Source organism: Chiloscyllium punctatum, chromosome 25, assembly GCF_047496795.1.
Source record: "Chiloscyllium punctatum isolate Juve2018m chromosome 25, sChiPun1.3, whole genome shotgun sequence".
Lineage (NCBI taxonomy): Eukaryota > Metazoa > Chordata > Chondrichthyes > Orectolobiformes > Hemiscylliidae > Chiloscyllium > Chiloscyllium punctatum.
Genome location: NC_092763.1, coordinates 69,915,490 through 69,934,861, shown reverse-complemented (window position 1 = coordinate 69,934,861; position 19,372 = coordinate 69,915,490). Strand labels below are relative to the sequence as shown.

Genomic DNA, 19,372 nt, shown 5'->3' with positions numbered 1-19,372 from the left:
AATGTAGACAGAATTATATATTTGAATTACAGATATTAAACTGCAGCATTGAGAAATCAGGTTGTCTCAACATTTACAATCGCTTCCCCCAACTCTCATTTTGCAACCAAAAAATGTATTTAGGATAGGAAAAGATTATCTGTAACTACATTGTTTATAATGTGGAAGAAAGATGTTGCATCATTGAAGCACACTATTGCCAACAAAATATACACCTTTGGGATTTCATAAATTTTTTTTTAAATATGGTTTTTTTTTAATATTGCAAATTGCTTTGTTCCAAGTGTGTTTTTAGAGACTTGTCAGTCTTAAATAATTTCTATTCCAGTTATTGCCTTCTCTTTATATTCAAGATGGGTCTACAAATTGACCTAGTGTTTATAGAAAATTCTGCGAACAAGTTTCTGAAAATTTACAAAGCTTCAGGAAAAATTCCCTAAAATCAATTTAAGAATCAAGATACATGCTTAATTCATTAGATTACCATGGGGCCACAGTTCCTATGCTTTATTCAAACCAAATGCTCAATCACAAACCTGGGAGAGACACACACACACACACACACACACACACACACGAGCTTAAGTTTTGCTTCAAGTCTGAATCTTCAGCTATTTGATCTTACTGACGCATTTTAAAAAAAAATTACTGCTTATGAGGATGACAAGTTTCACCCTATTGTTAGATTAACAAACAGCAAGTAGTGAAGTCAATTTTGTATTGCTCCAAAAAGTGAATGAAATAAACATGAAAAGGAGAGACACGATGAAAAGGTTACAAAGTTGCTGCATCCCATACATTTTCAGGGGACAAAAAGTGTCATGGACAAGAAACTGTTTTGAATAACAAAACTATACGTGAAAACGCTTTTGCTTGTAGTCAACAGGGCAAAAGCAAACTTCTGAGGGATTCTTCACAACTTGATTCTATTTTCTTTACTCTAAATGCATTTAAATAAATCTAAGAAATATCATGCTTGATGGAAAACCTTTTTGCCCCTTTTATCTTTCCAGCTGGCTTTCTGAAGGCACCCATATAACTCGGAAATACAACGATCCAAGTTGTAGACTTCCCCATGTTCAATATTCAAACAATCACCAGGAAGCACGCTTCCAGAGAGATAGGAAATGCCAGCTTTCCACAATGATTTCTTCAGTTCTGGGAAACAATTCAGCAAACTTCAGCAATTAAAATAAATCAACTATGTAGCACATACTGGGCAAGAATGTCCATTGTCTCTAGCAGTTTAGGAAGTCAGCTGTACCTTTAGTCACTAAAGTCAGACCTGCATTAGATGGAATGTCAGACCTGCATCTCATACCTATGCCCAATTGAAGGAGCAAAGCCTGTTCCCTTTCTGCTTGTAACCTATTAAGAAGTGCAGCTATACAAGTGTTTTACATGCTTTCCTTTCATACTGTTGCACAGCCCACCCTAACCCCGATCCTCCAACAGCATGTAGTGGAATTAGCCATACTGAGGAAAAGTGATGCAAATACTCAAATTGAGTGGAGGATCAGAAAGCTAGATGTTGCTATACTATGAAAGCAATTTCACTCCAAAATAAACCTGTACAGGTAGTAGGCCGAGAAATACCACAGTGTAAAATATTAAGCTTTTAGCTTAGCCGCAGAAAACTAAGCATTTTTATACACGCTGCAAAAAGTTTTAAAATCCCAAGGGTCAGCAAGAGTTCTTTAAATTAAAAATGTGTTTAATAAAAACTGTTGATTCCACAACAGGCTTTGTTCAGCATTTATTTGTAGGTGGTTACAAAGATAAGATGGGTAAAAAGATCTGCATCTGATCAGTGAATACACCACTATATTTGTGTTTGAAAATGTGAAGTTAAACTTTAAGAAGTACTTCATACATTACTGCTGTTTCAGAAGCATACTAAATAGAACTATATGGTGCACTGTGTATTTGACCTAGTACCAGAAATTCTATTACACCAATCACAGATTGCCTTTTACAAAGTTTTCTGGCAGCAGCAAAAAGCTTTAAAATTACATGTAACACTTCAAACAGTTTCTTCTTCTGCACTAGCAAATTTTTAAACTCTTCTTTATTAGTTAGGTCAACTATTTATTCAAAACATCATCGCTGAGCTGATGAGATACATCAAATCACTGACCCATCTGTGACCATTTTCAATGCCTTTTGGTGATCAACAGCACACATGAACTTGTAGCAGGAGGAGATTACAACTCCGTTTCTTTCACCCCTGAAATGGGACATATCTGTAAAGTGCTACACCAGCTCAGCTGAGAATAGCAAAATCACAACATGTAAACATCAGTACCAGGCAGTGAAGCCAGAGATGTTACTGTGATAGTGCCTTAAGATATAATTGAACAAACAGTAGCTTTTTATAGCTGCACTTGGTGCAATTAGAAAACACATTGTAGATCCTCAACAGAGAAGCGAAAACTTCTTTAAAATTTCAACAGCTGCTCATAAATTCAAAAAAGTTCTCTCTACAGTTCTGTATTCAAAGTTTTGATGTTTAAATTAGAAGAGAATAGAATTAAGTTAAACCCCTCACAAGTCAAAATAACAATTCTTTTAAAGTCTCTGTCTCATGAGACAGTTCTTTTCAGAGATGCCATTTTAAGCAACAGAAAACAGGAAGAAATGCAGAATGATTATTAATTCATTCATATTCCTCTTCATCATCATCATCATCATCTTCAATATAGGACGTAGGAGTCTCCATTCTGGGATCGGAACAATGTGTACCATTGAAACTTCCTTGTGCTTGACTGGTCACTAAGGCCACTTCGGTATCAGTTGGTAAGGCTATTTCATCACTGGCACCAAATGCTCTGAAAGTAAAATAATTTATTAAAATAGTTTTTTAATAGAAACGGGGAACACAAAGTGAAATTAAATGATTTAAAAGGTGTGGAGGGGGTGGGCAGGGAGAAACAGGGAAGAGGTGGACAGGGGAGCGAAATACAAAACCATTGAAAAAAGTAGTTAAAAAAAAGTTGAGGTATGGTCAAGAATCCGCTGAGTACAGCTTAATTCAGCTACCTTTATTAATATAGGACTGTTATTTCAAAGCAACAAATTCTTTTTTGAGGCTGCTACAACTAGCCCATTGAAAGTTAAGTAAATTACTTCTTTTCACATAATCTGGAAAACTAATTTAAAACCAAATGGTATTAAAAAGAAAATCATCTTTCAGTCAGAGGAACAAGCCAATATTAGATTTCAATAGATATCACCTCTGACGCTATATTTGATAGCGTAAACTATAATGTCAACTCAGTATGTTGCTTTCAAAATTATCAAAAGCATTTTTGTTCAAAAATATTATGAAAAATAAAAAACGTATACATACCACTTAAGAATACAGAAATCATATTACAGACAAAAATAATATGCTAAGACAAGTCAGACAGTGGAATTTCATTAAGTGTGTTGAACATATGCATGGCATGTGGAGATGGTCAAATGAAGAACCAGAGCTATAAAAAAAATTTAAAAGCATTGTCTAGGAAATTATTCTTTTTTAAACTTTCACTACAATTTTTTTTTCAAAGGTACTCTCATCTTCAGCAAATATGGAGGTGAAATCACTCCAGGTTTGCATAAAGATTTGTAGCTCGGATGCTGGTTGTTGTAGTTATGAGTAGGGTTCACCGAGCTGGGAAATTGCTTTGCAGACATTTCGCCCCCTGTCTAGGGGGCATCTTCAGTGCTTCGGAGCCTCCTGTGAAGCGCTGCTGTGCTCTCTCTTCTGGAATTTATTTGGTTCCATTCCTGCTGCTTCATTGTAATGGATGGTATATTGGGTCTAGGTCTATGTGCTTGTTGATGGCGTTGGTGGATGTGTGCCATGCTTAGAGAAATTGCTTGGCTGTCCTCTGTTTGGCTTGTCCTACGATCGTTGTGTTGTGTTGCCCCAGTCGAATGTGTTCCTTGTTATGGGTGTGGGGCTACTAGGGACAGGTGGCCGTGGCATTTAGTGGCTAGTTGCTGTTTGTGGATGTGGATCGAAGGTTGTTTGCCTATTTGTCCTATATAGTGTTGCGTGCAGTCTTTGCATGGAATCCTGTAAATCACATCTTCACATGATGGGTATAGGTCCTTTGCCCTGGTGAGTTGTCTGAGCGTGGCTGTCAGTTTATCGGCTGTCATGGATCCCAGTGGTCGGAGAAGTCTGGCTGTCAGTTCAGAGACATTTTTATGTAAGGTAGCGTGGATCGTGAGTTAGGTTGTGGTATGTCCTCAGTGTGTTGTTTGTTAGGCACCTGTAAATTAAATTGCAGGGAGATCTGTTCTTGGCGAAGACTGTAGAGGTGTTCTTCTTCTTCCCTTTGTAGGTCAGAAGTGCTGCACTGTTGTAGCCCTTTTGAACAGGGTCCTAATGCAGCTTCTCGTGTGTTCAGGTGGTTACTGTTGTCGTTCAGGACCTGGTCGGTATGTGGTTTTCCTGTACACTTTCGTGGTGCATTCATCATTCTGTGTTCTTTCTACCATCACATCTAGGAATGGGAGTTGAATGTTGGTCTCCTCCTCTCTAATAAATCTGATCCCTGTGAACATGGTGTCGATAATCCGGTGTGTGTTCTCGATCTCTGTTCTCTTAACGATAACAAAAGCGTCATCCATATATCTGATCCAGAGTTTGGGTTGAATTTGTGAGGGAGCTGTTTGTTCCAGCCTTTGCATCGCTGCTTCTGCTATGAGCCCAGAGATGTGTGAGCCCGTAGATGTTTTATTGATCTGTTCATATATTTATTTGTTAAACGTGAAGTGTCATCAAGCACAATTCTAGTAGTTTGCGTAGTTTACACGATGCTCACAGGGATCAGATTTACGAGAGGAGGAGGAAACCAACAGTCAACTCCCATTCCTAGATGGGATTGTAGAAAGTGTACAGAACAGTGAATGCACCACAAAAAAGTGTACAGTTAAGCCACACACACCAACCAGGTCCTGAACTACAACAGCAACCACCCAAACACACAAGAGAAGCTGCATTAGGACCCTGTTCAAAAGGGTTACAACACTCTGCAGCACTCCCAACCTATGAAGGGAAGAAGAACACCTCTACAGAGTCTTTGCTAAGAAGAGATCTTCTTGCAAATTCATCCACAGATGTCTAACAGACCAACAACACGATGAGGACATGACACAACCTGAGGACAGGCAGACAACTAATAGTCCCATCCACGAACACCAACTCGCCACTAAATGCCACGACCAGCTGTCCCTAGTACCCACACACACATGACAAGGACCACAAATTTGACTGGGGACAACAATGATCACAGGATAAACCAAACAGAGGACAACTAGAGAAATTCTCAAAGCATGGCACTCATCTACAGGCTCTATCAATAAGCACGTTGACCTAGATCCAATATACCAGATGCTACAACAAACAACCGGAACCGGCAACCAGAAGCAGCAGGAACGGAACCAAATAAATTCCAGAAGACACAGTACAACAGCGCTTCACAGATGTCACCAAGGCAGGGGACGAAATGCCTGCAAATCAACTTCCCAGCTTGGCGAACATACCCACAACTATGAAGTCACTCAGTTGTACAAAAGCAATTTTGAAAACATTAGGAGATGCAAGTAGTTTCCACAGACTTACCTGCTAGATTGGAAGCTTGTTGAAGATGTAGATGCTGTTACTGAACTTGGGCCTGAGTTAACATTTTGCACTACTTTAGCCATTTCTGAATAATAACAAAGGAAAATTAGAACTTTAAAAAATTACAAAAGAATATCGGTGAACTAAGTGAATGGGCAAAATTATGGCAAATGTATGAATAACCAAGTGAAAAGTTATCAATTTGAGGGAAAACGGTTGGATCAGGGTTCTTTTTAGATGACATGAGGTTAAATATAATGTATGTCCAAAAAGGCTTGGGTGTTCAAGTGCTTAGATCTTTAAAATGCCACAAGCAAGTGTAGAAAATAAACAAGGAATTGACCAAGTTAATTGTAGTCATACAGCCTGGAAACAGACCCTTTGATCCAACTCATCAATGCTGGCCCAGTTTCCCAATTAAAATAGTCCCCTTTGCCAGCATTTGGCCCAACCTTTTTAAAGGTTTGTAATTGTATCTGCATTTACCACTTAGTCTGGCAGCTTGTTCCATAGACAAACTACTTTGTGTGGAAAAAGTTGCCCCTCAGGTCCCTTTTAAATTTTGCTCCTGACACCTTAAAATTATGCATCTTTATATCTGGAGAACTGAATTACAAGTCCGCAAAAATTATGCTGTACAAAACAGTGGTTAGACCCCACTTGCAGCACAGAGCAAATCTGGGCACCACACCTCAGGAAGGATATATTGATCTTGGAGGGAGTACAATGTTGGTTCATAAGAATGATACCTGGACTTCAGAGATTAGGTAATGAGGAGAGGTTCTACAAATTAGACCCGTCTTCTTTACAATTTAGAAAGTCAAGGGGTGATCTGATCAAAGTTTTCTAGATATTAACAGATAAAGACAAGATAGACAAAGATAAATCATTTTCACTGGTTGAAGGTTTTACAACTAGGAGGCATAGCCTGAGAAGTTTAGATTAGATTAGATTAGATTAGATTACTTACAGTGTGGAAACAGGCCCTTTGGCCCAACAAGTCCACACCGCCCTGCCGAAGCGCAACCCACCCATACCCCTACATCTACCCCTTACCTAACACTACGGGCAATTTAGCATGGCCAATTCACCTGATCTGCACATCTTTGGACTGTGGGAGGAAACCGGAGCACCCGGAGGAAACCCACGCAAACACAGGGAGAACGTGCAAACTCCACACAGTCTGAGGCGGGAAATGAACCCGGGTCTCAGGCGCTGTGAGGCAGCAGTGCTAACCACTGTGCCACCGTGGGCCAGAGATGTTAAGAAGCACTTCACACACAAAAGGTGGTAGAGCTTGGTTTGAAACGCTTTTTCAGTTATTAGTTTGTCAAACAAAGGTTTCAGGGATATGAGCCAAAGGCAAGTACATGAGTTACAAATCAGTCATGATCACACTGAATGGTAAAACAGGTTCAAGGGGCTGAATGGCCTACTCCTGTTCCTCTGCTCTATTGCTATCATAAAACAAAATTCTTGACAACCAGAAGGTATATCAAAAGTTCAGTTAAATCCTTGAGTAATATGGGAGTTGAGGGTTTCAGTTATAAGGAGAGGCTGAATAAGCTGGGAACTTTTTTCCAGTGGAACATGGGAGGTTGAGGGGTGACCTTTGAGATTTATAAGCTCATGAGGGGCATAGATATGGTGAATCGCAAAGGGTGGGGGAAGTTCAAAAATTAGAAAGCATAATTTTAAGGTGTCAGGAGCAAGATTTAAAAGGGACCTGAGAGGCAACTTTTTCCACACAGAAAGTAGTTAGTCTATGGAACAAGCTGCCAGACTAAGTGGTAAATGCAGATACAATTACAAACCTTTTAAAAAGACTGGGCTAAATGCTGGCAAAGGAGACTATTTTAATTTGGGAAACTGGGCCAGCATTGATGAGTTGGATCGAAGGGTCTGTTTCCAGGCTGTATGACTACAATTAACTTGGTCAGAATAGATAACTAACTAAAAAAAAATCATGGAACAGTAAATACATATAGCCCAAGTATATTCAATTGCATTAAGACTTTTCTGATAAAATATGGAATCCTGCATTGCTGAACATTGTTGTGTACTTTCTCATCTTCACTGTGCGTCGTTTTATAACCAGGAAGAGCAGACATGCTCCAAAGATTCTCAAGACTGTCAATCTATCACGGCAATTCATAACATCAATGACAGAAAGCTATTCTCCACTTAATACTAAAATGTGGAAATAAATACATAGGCATGGGGTGTGTGCGGGGAGAAGAAAAACACTTCAAAAATCAGTTCATTACAAGCCAATATAATGCCAATTCAAGGTTTGTACTCCCATTGAAACATTGTCCTGACAGTGAACTCAACTAGGAGAAAGTGAGGACTGCAGATGCTGGAGGTCAGAGCTTAAAAAGGCGTTGCTGGAAAAGCGCAGCAGGTCAGGCAGCAAAGGAGCAGGAGGTGAACTCAGCAAAGGCCAAATGAAAATATAGAAGTCTGTCCAACTGTCCAGTATGTCGGTAGAAGTTGCCAGATGGTCACCTATGAATACTTGGCTGAGCTCTAAGACCATTTATGTACTTCACTCAGCAAGCAAAGTGTTTTTTTTGACATATTAACTAAATTGCAAGAAATTACCTTTCTTCACTGTGTTTTTTGAATGGCTGCACAAAGAGGGATGAAGTAGATAATAGCTTTCAGTCATTTATAGGATTAATGGCTGCAATTGGTGTAACATTTTGAGGTTATGAACAGAGCAGTTTTTTGCCCCCTTTTCCTATAATGTTAGTTTCAGGAGAACTTTAAGGACTTGAGATTCACTAAATGCTCTGACTCTGCACAGTGATATTGGGAGTGTGGATACAGAGAATACATGGGGAGAATGGTGAGGGCGCAGGAAATGAGTGGGTATGGAGGGGTGAAGATCTCTGGGCCTGACAATCAGGATTACAACTGAACTGATGTCCAATAAATGGAGGCAGGCCTTCAAACTGTTATTCACCCATCTGAGGCTTGCTTCCAGAGGTGCAGACCTGACTTCATCCTATACTTGCCTGCCCAGAATAAAATAGGATGGGTGGAGATATCTGGCTGAATGTTAGCCCTAATGTTGCTCAAACAGACTCCCAAATTTAATTTCCCTTCTTTAGCAAAGAAGGTTTGTTCTTTCCTTACCCATTTATGAAGGCAGAAAAAGAATTTTCAGTGGTTCGATTATTAACTTAGTGATGTCAGGGCTTCTATAGCTATATTAGAATGGTATCATGCATCAAACTCAAACATGCAACAGTCATGCCATGTGGGTTTACACCTATGCTAGAGCTCCTAGAAACTCTGCTGCAGGAATGCAATTACACATCTCTCCCTGTTTTGAACCCATGGAATCTCCATTGCTGCACCTCAGGTTCAATTTTTAGCCTTCTCTCATTACTTAGTACCCTTCAAAGACCCATCATCCAAGAGCATGCAATGGATTGGTCATTCACTTCTACTTACTGCTTCCTCCATTTCCAGGTGATACCACAATCTCGAATTGTCAACATTAAAATTGGCACACACTTAAACTTCACCCACACCACACTCTTCACTACCATCAGTACCAGCACTACCATCAATCAACTTCAACACTGACTAGAATAACTTTTCTGGCTGGCCTCAGGTTACACTTAGCTAAGTCAAAGCATTCTAAAATTAATTCTCTCCATCACGACTGAGTTCACACAAGTTCATTACCTCCAAAAATATTTCTCTCTCTTGACGCTGATCTTTCATCTTCTAATATGAAAACTACAATGCATTTGTTTAGTGCTTGGAAATTTTCCTGGCTGAAAATCTGTTTTACAACCACTAACAGGTAGAAATCTTAAAATGTATCGCGTTGCATTGCATTACACCTGGTCATGGTAAAGTTCTGAGAGTCTTTCATGTTTCCAGAGTTGATTTAAGATTCTTTCACTATTCCTCAAATGCTTCCTTGGCTTCAACCCTCCTTCTCACCATCAAACAAGGGTGAATATATCCTCTAATACAAAGCAGTTTCTCATTCCTGCTTTTGCTGCTATATCCCATTACTATAAAAAGATGGGTCAGCTACACTGTCACCCCCCCAGCTTCTTTCCTCAGCATCTCCACCACCAGACGTCCACCGAGAAACATTTTGAAGAGCTATCAGTCAGCTCTGATCAAACTCAATCCTTCCACTCTTATTTTCCAGCAAAAAAATCCTAGAGGAATTGAAATTTATTCCAAATTAAAATTCTAGTGAAAATTTGAAGTCATGTAAAGACTATTCATCTCCATTTAGCACTGAATGCAATGTCCTAAAACACAAGCAAGGAACACAGGTGACTACAGTTTTAATTTTGAAAAAAAGTAATTTATATATATTAGGAACTAGTTATAGAACAAGAAGTTCAAATTTAAAATGGTTTTACTGAAATGATTTTTAAAAACAACTGAGTTTAATTATAGAATCAAAAGAATACTCAACACAAAAGACAGACCATTTGGCCTAAGCTAAATCACTGAAGGAGAAACTCAGCTAGTCCCATTCCTCTACCTTTCCCAATACCTTTGCAAATTTTCTCTTCAACTAATTGCCCAATTCCTTTGGAAAACCATGATTAAATTTGTCTTCAGCACTCTCTGGCATTTCAGATTATAACCATTCAATATAATGAAAAAAAAAGTCCCAAATTCACTGGAACCACAACATAAATCCTTTACATCTTTTCAAAATGCCGTTGCCCTGAACTAACCAGATTTCTCCAGTAGAAGTCAAACATTATTGAGCACAGTTTCACCATAGCTTAGTTTCTTGTGTATTCCATACCCATATTGATAAAGCCTCTGTTTCCATATACCATGCCCCATCAGCTTCAGCGAGGAGTACTCCAAGCTTTTATCTTTTTTCTCTGCATTCATGGGATTGCTGCACAATGGCTCAGTGGTTAGCACTGCTACCTCACAGCACCAGGCACCCAGGCTCAATCCCACTCTCGGGCACCTGTCTGTGTGAAGTTTGCACATTATCCATGCCAGCGTGGGTTTCATCTGGGTGCTCCGGTTTCTTCCCACAGTCCAAAGATGTGCAGGTTAGATGGACTGGCCACGCTAAATTGCCTAGTGTCCAGGAATGTGCAGGCGAGATGGATTAGACATATGAAATGCAATGTTACAAAGATAAGGTAGGAGGTGTGTGTCTGGGTGGGATGCTCTTTGGACAGCTGGCCTGCTTCCATACTGTCGGGATTCTAAGATTCTATGAAAAGTCTATTATGTAGCTTTTGAGGCTAGGAGGATCATGAAATAAAATATGATTACTTACACAAACTGCCTTAGGAGGCTCAAAATTAAAACAGGGCACAGTGAGTAATGTAACATTTCACTCCCAGCTGCCCCAACCACCCAAAAGAAAAGCTCCAAAACAGTTAATCCTGATTTATGCAAAAAAGTCTTGCATTTTGATTCTTGCTATGTGCAGCATTAGCCATCTGAGCTATTATGACACTAAGACTCAATATCCATGAGCGAGACAAATAAATATGCAGATTCCAAAATTAGGTAACTACTCAGTAAAGTGAAGTTCCAATGCCCTTCCTTCCTCTTTACGGATAAGCTGAGCTCTTTTCTGGCTTTAGTAAAGTATGTGATGGATACCATGAATAAATCATATCCCCTTCCATTTTACCTATGACATATGGTTCCAGCACATGGGGTACTAGACTCTTAGCCATCTTCAATTCATCAGCAGAACAGCCGCCAGACTCCAATCCAAAAGCCATTCGCATTCTCTTAAGAATTTCAATGTCATCATGGATTTCAAATGTATTATCAAAATTAAAAAAATATTCAAACCTGTGAAGAAATGTCAAAGTTGAATTTTTCACTTTGCAAAGTTTAAAGAAATATCCTAAAATTTTCAAAGCTTTTCAAATAATCTCTCCCAAAAATCTTTAAAATTTAAGATTAAAACAATTGTTTTGCTCGTCTGAATCTTGCCCATATTTTAAAAAGACAAGTAGACTGGAGGCCCGTGACTAGTGGTGTGCCACAAGAATCAGTGCTAAGTCACTGCTTTTTCTCATTTATAGGATTTGGATGTAAACACAGATGGTATGGTTAGTAAGTTTGCAGATGACACCAAAATTGGTGGTGTAGTGGACAGTGAAGGAGGTTACCTCAGATTATAATAGGACGATGATCAGATGGGCCAATAGTTGGCAGATGGAGTTTAACTTAGATAAATGCATTTTGAAATCAGGGCAGGATTTCTGCATTTAATGGTAGGGTCCTGGGGAGTGTTGCTGAACAGAGAGAGCTTGGAGTGCAAGTTCATAGTTTCTTGAAAGTGGAGTCACAGGTAGACAGGGTAGTGAACGTGGTGTTTGGTATGCTTGCCTTTATTGGTCAACATTTCAAGTATAGGAGTTGGGAGGTCATGTTGCAGCTGTACAGGACATTGATTAGGCCACTTTTGGAATATTGCATTCAATTCTGGTCTCCCTGCAACAGGAAGGAAAATGTGTGAAATGTGAAAGCAATCAGAAAAGATTTACAAGGATGTTGCCAGGGTTGGAGGGTTTGAGTTCGAGGGAGAGGTTGAATAGTCTGGGCTATTTTCCCCAGAGTGTCGGAGGCTGAGGGATGATGTCATATAAGTTTATAAAACCATGAGTGGCAAGGATAGGATGAATAACCAAGTCTTTTCCCCAGGGGAGGGACAAAACTAGAGGGTATAGGTTTAAGGTGAGAGGAGAAAATTTAAAAAGGAACCTAAGGGGCACTTTTTCATACAAAGGGTGATGTGTGTATGAAATGAGCTGCCAGAGGAAGTGGTAGCAGCTAGTACAATTACAACATTTAAAAGGAATGTGGATGGGTACATGAATAGGATGGATTTCGAGGTATATGAGCCAAATGCTGGCAAATGGGACTAGATCAATTTAAGAAATCTGGTCGGCATGGATGGGTTGGACCGAAGGGTCTGTTTCCATGCTGTACAGCTTTATGACTCTAATTGCAAGAGTTAATGGAAAGGTCTGTTCTAAAATTATGAACTTACTTACATTTAATAGGCCTATTAACCTTGAAGGGTGCAATATTTCATATGATAGATCACATCCTGTCATTAATGGTTTTAACATTAAATGAATCCATATAAATTTCTCACCAACACATGCCCCTGATATTTTACTCAAAAAAAAAGGGCACTAGTAAAATTCCAATTCAAAATAAAACAATACACTTCAAAAAAGTATGTTAACCTGTGCATTAAATCTATACTCAGACTACATCACTTACTTTATTATCCTTATTGGTTATATCACAATTTGAGGGTAAGTACTTCAAGGATACAATTTTCAAATGTAACCTAACTTAATAGCTGGTATGACAAGTTTGATCATCAAACAAAATATAGTCAGCTTTGATATACTTACTTGTCAGGAGAGATGCTGCAGTCTATGATTGTTTTTTTGCTGGTGTTGACTAAAATGAATGGCAGTTGAATGGCAGTATTAGGAGGAGGAACCCTCCCAGACTGTTGTTCTACAAGGCGATTTCGCTGAACCAGGTTCTTAAAGGCAATTTGCTGCAAAACACAAAACTTGTAATTTAGTCTCTGTTTTGTGTTCAATAAGTGATCATAATTTTACTTTTATTAATATGCTTCTTTCACTCTCAAAAACATCCAATATTTTAAAAGGATAACTATTGATCAGGACACAAAGGGAGTTCCCTTTTCTTCTTCTGTATGACATTTTGCATCTACCATCTGACTTAAATGCAGGAATTGGCCCAGAAAGAAAGCAGACACTTCTGAAGAAAATCTTTGACATAATGTGAAATCTTCTATATAACTTTTGTAGCATTACTGTAATATTTTTAATAGTATTAAAGATTAAGCTAGACAAGATTTTTGAAAAAAACATTTATCCATCATGCGGATGGGTATAGCATGTATGAAAAACTGTAAAATGTTTCACTTCCTTTAAATTTTAATTTACCTGCAGTAGCAACTCCTTAAGTTGCGATTGTTTCTGTTTAATTATTTCCATTTTCTTTCTTTTCTCCATCTATTCATATAAAAATTAACAGAAGTCTATCATTAGCTGCAACTGCAGACTATAGTAAACAGCACTTGTGACAAAGTCATATAAGTCTCAAGGAATATCACTGGAGTGTTATCAAGAATCATTTGAACCAAAGCTACATAAGTATATACTAGGAGAGGTGTCTTTCAACAACATAAAATTACAGAAGCTTATGTAACTTAGAGGCAAGAGAGCCCTATGTGTTGTGTGGAAATACAGGTTGTTTTTCTCAAGCCAAATTGGAAACCAATGGGTTTTCCAAGGGCACCGAAGAATATTAACTGAAAACTATGAGCTTTCAATCACCTAAAATATCCACAGCAGGTCTCACAGGTAGAAACTGGACATGGAAATCCAGAAGGGAAAAGTTTAATGGCAACAGGGGAAAATAAAATGAAAATGATGATGAACTGTACAAAATAATTTGCAGATATTAACTTTTTAGACCAGAATTGCTCCAATTGGAACAGCCTATTGCACCAATCTTAGCAGACCAACATAGTTGAGTCTACACATATTGGATGTGTGCTATGATCCATGAAGAGAGTCACTGTACTCCTACCTCTAGATTCTGGCATTCTTGAGCGGAGTTTGTAGGAAGTCCTATCCACTTGATTTCCTTCTTCTCTTTGGAGATGATATTCATTGCCATGAGCACATTCAAAGCATCATATACACGACGTCTTATATTCTTTTGATCATAGCCCTGTTGCAAATTAGAGGTTGTACAATATTATATCAAATACAAAATAGCTACGGAAAAGAGCCAAAGAATAGAATGTTTAAATGAATGAACAGAACACGGTCAGGTTCTTGGTTGAATAGGTTGGAAATTGGAACCTAGCCACACTTACCTATGCAACAGAAAATCAGAGAGGGGCTAATTACAAAAAGCACGTACAACAACCAGTTGTCCAAATCTGAGTGCTCAAAGGAGGAACAGAAACCATCCTTTGTCTCTGAAGTATTGTATTGATTTGCTTCAGCAACATCCCTTCACCCAAGCTCAAAGATAACAGAAGAAGTAAATTCTTAATAACTATCATTAACATAATAGCAAATTAAGAGACTAGTATCCCAGGGGTCTACACTGATACTCTAGAGACATGACTTTAAACCTCACTGGCTGGAATTCAAATTCAATTAAAATGAATTTGGAATCAAAAGCTAGTTTGCAGTAATGGCAACCAACAAACTACTAGACTGCTGGAAAAACCATCTGTCAGATTTTGGACAGCTGAAAGCTGTACATATTTTGTAATGAGCGATCACCACAATAATATAATTCAGAGGAATCTCGATTGTCTGAAAGCCACGGATGGGAAGTATTTCGTTCGGTTAATCGAATGCGGCATAACAGTTTAGCCATGCATCAGGACCTTGCGATCTCGTTCGGATAATCAAGTGCTGGATAATCAAGGTTCCTCTGTATTAATTTTAATGAGAAATGTATTAATAAAAGTCATAAATATTTAAAAATACAAACTATGTAATTATTCTAAAGGACTCAATAGATACTGTTTTCATTCTTAACTGCAAATGAAAGAAATGTACTCCTTCATTTATTTCACAAACTTGTTAGGTGCTTTGTGAAGCATAAAGCAAAAGGATAAAAATATTTTTGCAAAAATTGTACAAAGTTATGAGCAGCATACAGGAATTTATGCTGGTGCATCAACAGCTTACTATATTTAATAATAATTTCGATACCACAATGGACAGCTGTATTCCAGATTGGCGGCATTGCAAGTAATGGTGACAGGTGCGTAAAATTATAAATGGATCAATACTTTGAGTGAACAAAATTGTAGCAGGAGGAGCACTCATTTTGGGCACAAAGTAAAACAGATTATTTGCTTTAAAAATGCAAACATTTGGGAACAGCAGACATCCAAAGAGACTTTGTACTCAGATCTGGGAATGTGCAAACAAAAAGTCAAAAACTTCAACAGAATGTTGGCCTTTACGCTTTTGAGGGCACAAACATAAAAACAAGAAAGTTTGGCTATTATTATATAAAATTCAAATATTAAAGAAAATGCACATTTGTCTAGCACCTTAGATGATCACCAGGCATTTCTACATGGTTTAAAACCATGACCTACCCAAGTGTAGTCACTGCTGTAGGAGATACAACGGCCAACGTGTGCACAGAAAATTCCTAAAACAGGGTTTCTCAAAGTTGAGGTCAGGACCCCCAAGTGAGTCACCAGTTGAAATTTTGGTGTCACAAGATCATAGGCAGCAATGGCCCTTATACAGCTCCTCCTTATTTCTGTTGTCCATCCCATACTCTCATATGTGTCTTCACATCCCCAACCCACTCTCAGAATTTGCAGAGAGAATGTGACAATTTTCAAGCCTCTAAATAGCATCACAGTGGGAAAATATTTGGCAAACACCATCATGGTGTTGAAGGGCAATGACCAGGTAATATGTTCTTTGAGATATTGGTTGAGATATAAACATTGCTAGGATACCTGGGATAACTCCCCTGTTCTTCAAAAAATCTCTAAAGTGGTCTGTTACAGCCATTCCAGGAGGAAAACAGAGCCTTAGTTTCATGTTTTATTCGAAAAGCATTTCCATCAGTGCAGCATTTCCTCAGCAATACACTGGAGTTGCATCTTGATTTTAGTGCTCAGGTTCTGCATAGGATTTGAACATAAAACCTCATGAAGTGAAGGCGCTATAAACTGATCAATGCTGATCTTTTATTGACGTTGCAAGCTGCAGGGCAGGAGCACAGTTCAGATTCAAAAAAATGAAACCAGGGCTCCAAGAGTTAATTGATGAGTACAGCAATAGATTTCATATACTGGACTTGATATTCCATGCAAGATAGAAAGTGTTTTGATTCATTTAGTTTAAGATAGTCTTTGGAATGGTGGTATTGAAAGAGAAATCTTGCCACTGTTGGAGGAGTCCAGGACAAGGTTCATGACACAGAGTTAGGCCAGCTAGGGAGAAGTGGTAGAAGTCTGGAAATTTTTTCCCTTGAAAAGCAGCAAATAGCTCAATTTAGAATTTCAATTCGAAGACTGATTGATTTTTGCTCGCCAAAGGTGATAAGGGATAGGAAGCCAATGATGTCAGTTGAATTAGGACACAAAATAGCCACAAACTCAATCAATGGCAGCACAGGTTTGGAGAATTGAGTGGCTCACTACTCAAACAATTTGAAGGTGGTTATGGAACTAAATTTTGGAAGTGAAGTAATCAAACTGCCCCTCCCTAAAAGAAAATCAAAAGGGAACATTATACACAGACTGAATACTAAATTGTAAAGAATTGAAAATCTGCCATATGTACTCTTCCTTCAAACACAAACTGGAGAAATACAAATTACTCTGTCAACTGCTTTAATTTGGTTTAATATTAGAGCAAAGTTATAAGCAAAGTTACCATTAAATTAAGTTCAAGGACGTTCATAGTTGGCTTACATATTGACAAAATACATGAACATAAATTCAAATGATACAAAAAGGCTTGGATATATTAAGAATACACATTTTTACCATTAGAGCTTTTATTACATAGGTCATACAAGCCCTCTAGTGGAAGGAATTAAATGTGGCAGTAGTAGACTTAAAAAATGTTAATCTTACATCAGCCATACTGGGCCAGGGTGCCCATCAAGAGAAATACATTCTGCACTTAAATAGACCTTTCTAATTTTTTCTGAGCTGCATACACTTAATTTGTGTACCCTTGCAGAGGGTTTTCTTCCAACTTTAATATTGCTTCAAAATTGCAATATTGCTACCAATAATTTGTTTTCTTACTGGGCAGGATGAGATAGAGTGGGTTGAGAAGGAACATTTTCTTCCTATTCTCATCATCAGGATGAGTACCTTAACTCCCAATCATCTATTTAACAGACTGAAAGATAACTGATTAAAGCTGAGGCAATTCAACAATGAGAAGGTTTTGGTTTAGAGTTAAGTACTATGTTACACAGCTTGCTTGTCTGTTTTAAAAGATATTGTCACAGTTGGTCCATTAGGGAGGGAATTCTAGGACTTTGAACCTATGACAGTGAAGGAATGGTGATATATTTCTACGACAGGATTGAGCGTGGTTGGGAAAGGAATTCACAGGTGGTGGTGTTCCTATCTACCTGCTACCCTTGCTCTTCTGGAGGGAAGTGGCCATGAGTCTGGAAGATGCTGCCGAAAAGACCTTTGGTGAATTTCAAAGTGCATCCTGTAGATATTATACACTGCTGCTGAGTGCCAGTGAAGGAGTGACTGAGTGTTTGTAGATATGGTGGCAATCAAGTGGGTTGCCCTACATGGTGTCAAGCTTGAGTGTTTATGGAGCTGTACTAATCCAGGCAAGTGGGGACCATTCCATCACATCCTGACTTGTAGATGGTGGAGAGGGTTTGGGGAGTCAGGTGGTGAGTTACTCATTGCAGTATTATTCCTAGCCTTTGAATTGCCTGTCTCACCACTGTAATTGCATTGCAAGACCAATTCAGTAACCCCCAGGATACTGATAGTGGGGGATTCAGTGATGGTAACACCACTATACTGTCTCTTATTGGAGATGGTCATTGCCTGGCATTTGTGTGCAGCAAACGTTACTTGCTACTTTTTAGTGTAAGCCTGGATATTATCCAGGTCTTGTTGCATCTGGGCATAGACTGCTTCAGTATCGGAGCAGTTAGTCATTGGGTCATACAGGATGGAAACAGACACTTTTGATCAACTTGTCCACGCCAACCAGGTTTCCCAAACTGAATTAGTCCCATTTGCCTGCATTTGGCCCATATCCCTGCAAACCTTTTCCATCAATTTACCTGTCCAAAGGTCTTTTAAATGTGGTGGATATTTGCAAATGATTGCACATCCCATTTCTGATGTTATGATAGAGGCAAGATCATTGATAAAACAGCTGAAGTTGATTGGACATCGGACCTATTCCAAGGAACTCTTGCAGAGATGACCTGAAGCTCAGATGACTGACCTCCAAAAACCACAAAAATCTTCCTATGTGCCAGATATGACTCCAAACATTGGAGAGTTTGCCCCCTGAATTCCAATGACACTAGTTTTACTAAGGCTCCCTGATGCTACACTCCGTCAAATGAGGCCTTGACATCAAAGGCTGTCACTTCACCTCAAATTCTACTCTTTTGTCCATGTTTGAACCAAGGTTGTAATGAGGTCAGGAGCAGAGGGACCCTGGCGCAATCCAAGCTGGATGCCACAGTGAGCAGATTATTAGTGAGCAGGTGTTGCTTGACAGCACTACTGACGATAACTAACCTCACTTTATTGATGAAGAGTAGACTGATGGGGTTGGAATTATTGGATTGTGTACAGTTGTGGGCACCACCTTATACAAAAGATGTGAATGGAATGGAGTGCAGCAGTAATTTACCATAATGTCTCTCAAGCATGAGAAACTTCAGCTGGGAGGATAGATTGAACAAGATGAGGCTGCTCTCCCCGGAGAAGGCATATCTGGAGAGGAGTCCAAAGATGTGCAGGTTTTGCAGATTGGCCATGTTAAATTGCCCATAGGGTCCAGGGACATGCAGGCTAGGTGGATTAGCTATGCTAAATTGAGGAATGGGGTGGGGGGTCTAGGTGGGATGCCCTTTGGAGGATCCATGTGGAATCAACAGGCCAAATGGCCTGCTTCCACACTGTAGGGATTCTATGCCTTTAGGAGGAGATCATATTGA

General features: G+C 39.0%; 1 protein-coding gene across 3 annotated transcripts in view; it reads right to left on the bottom strand.

Moving 5' to 3' along the window:
* Nucleotides 1-1,743: 1,743 nt before the first annotated feature.
* The window catches only part of LOC140496036 (transcription factor Dp-1-like), a 54,494-nt gene continuing 36,865 nt past the window's right edge, over nt 1,744-19,372 (bottom strand). For all 3 annotated transcript variants that reach the window (XM_072595498.1, XM_072595495.1, XM_072595496.1), the window contains 6 exons: nt 14,240-14,383; nt 13,591-13,659; nt 13,024-13,175; nt 11,274-11,440; nt 5,618-5,702; nt 1,744-2,828 (listed from right to left, as the gene is read on the bottom strand). In XM_072595498.1, coding sequence (XP_072451599.1) covers nt 2,657-2,828; nt 5,618-5,702; nt 11,274-11,440; nt 13,024-13,175; nt 13,591-13,659; nt 14,240-14,383 — 789 coding nt within the window. In that variant the 3' untranslated portion in view covers nt 1,744-2,656. The remainder of the gene's footprint in view (nt 2,829-5,617; nt 5,703-11,273; nt 11,441-13,023; nt 13,176-13,590; nt 13,660-14,239; nt 14,384-19,372) is intronic.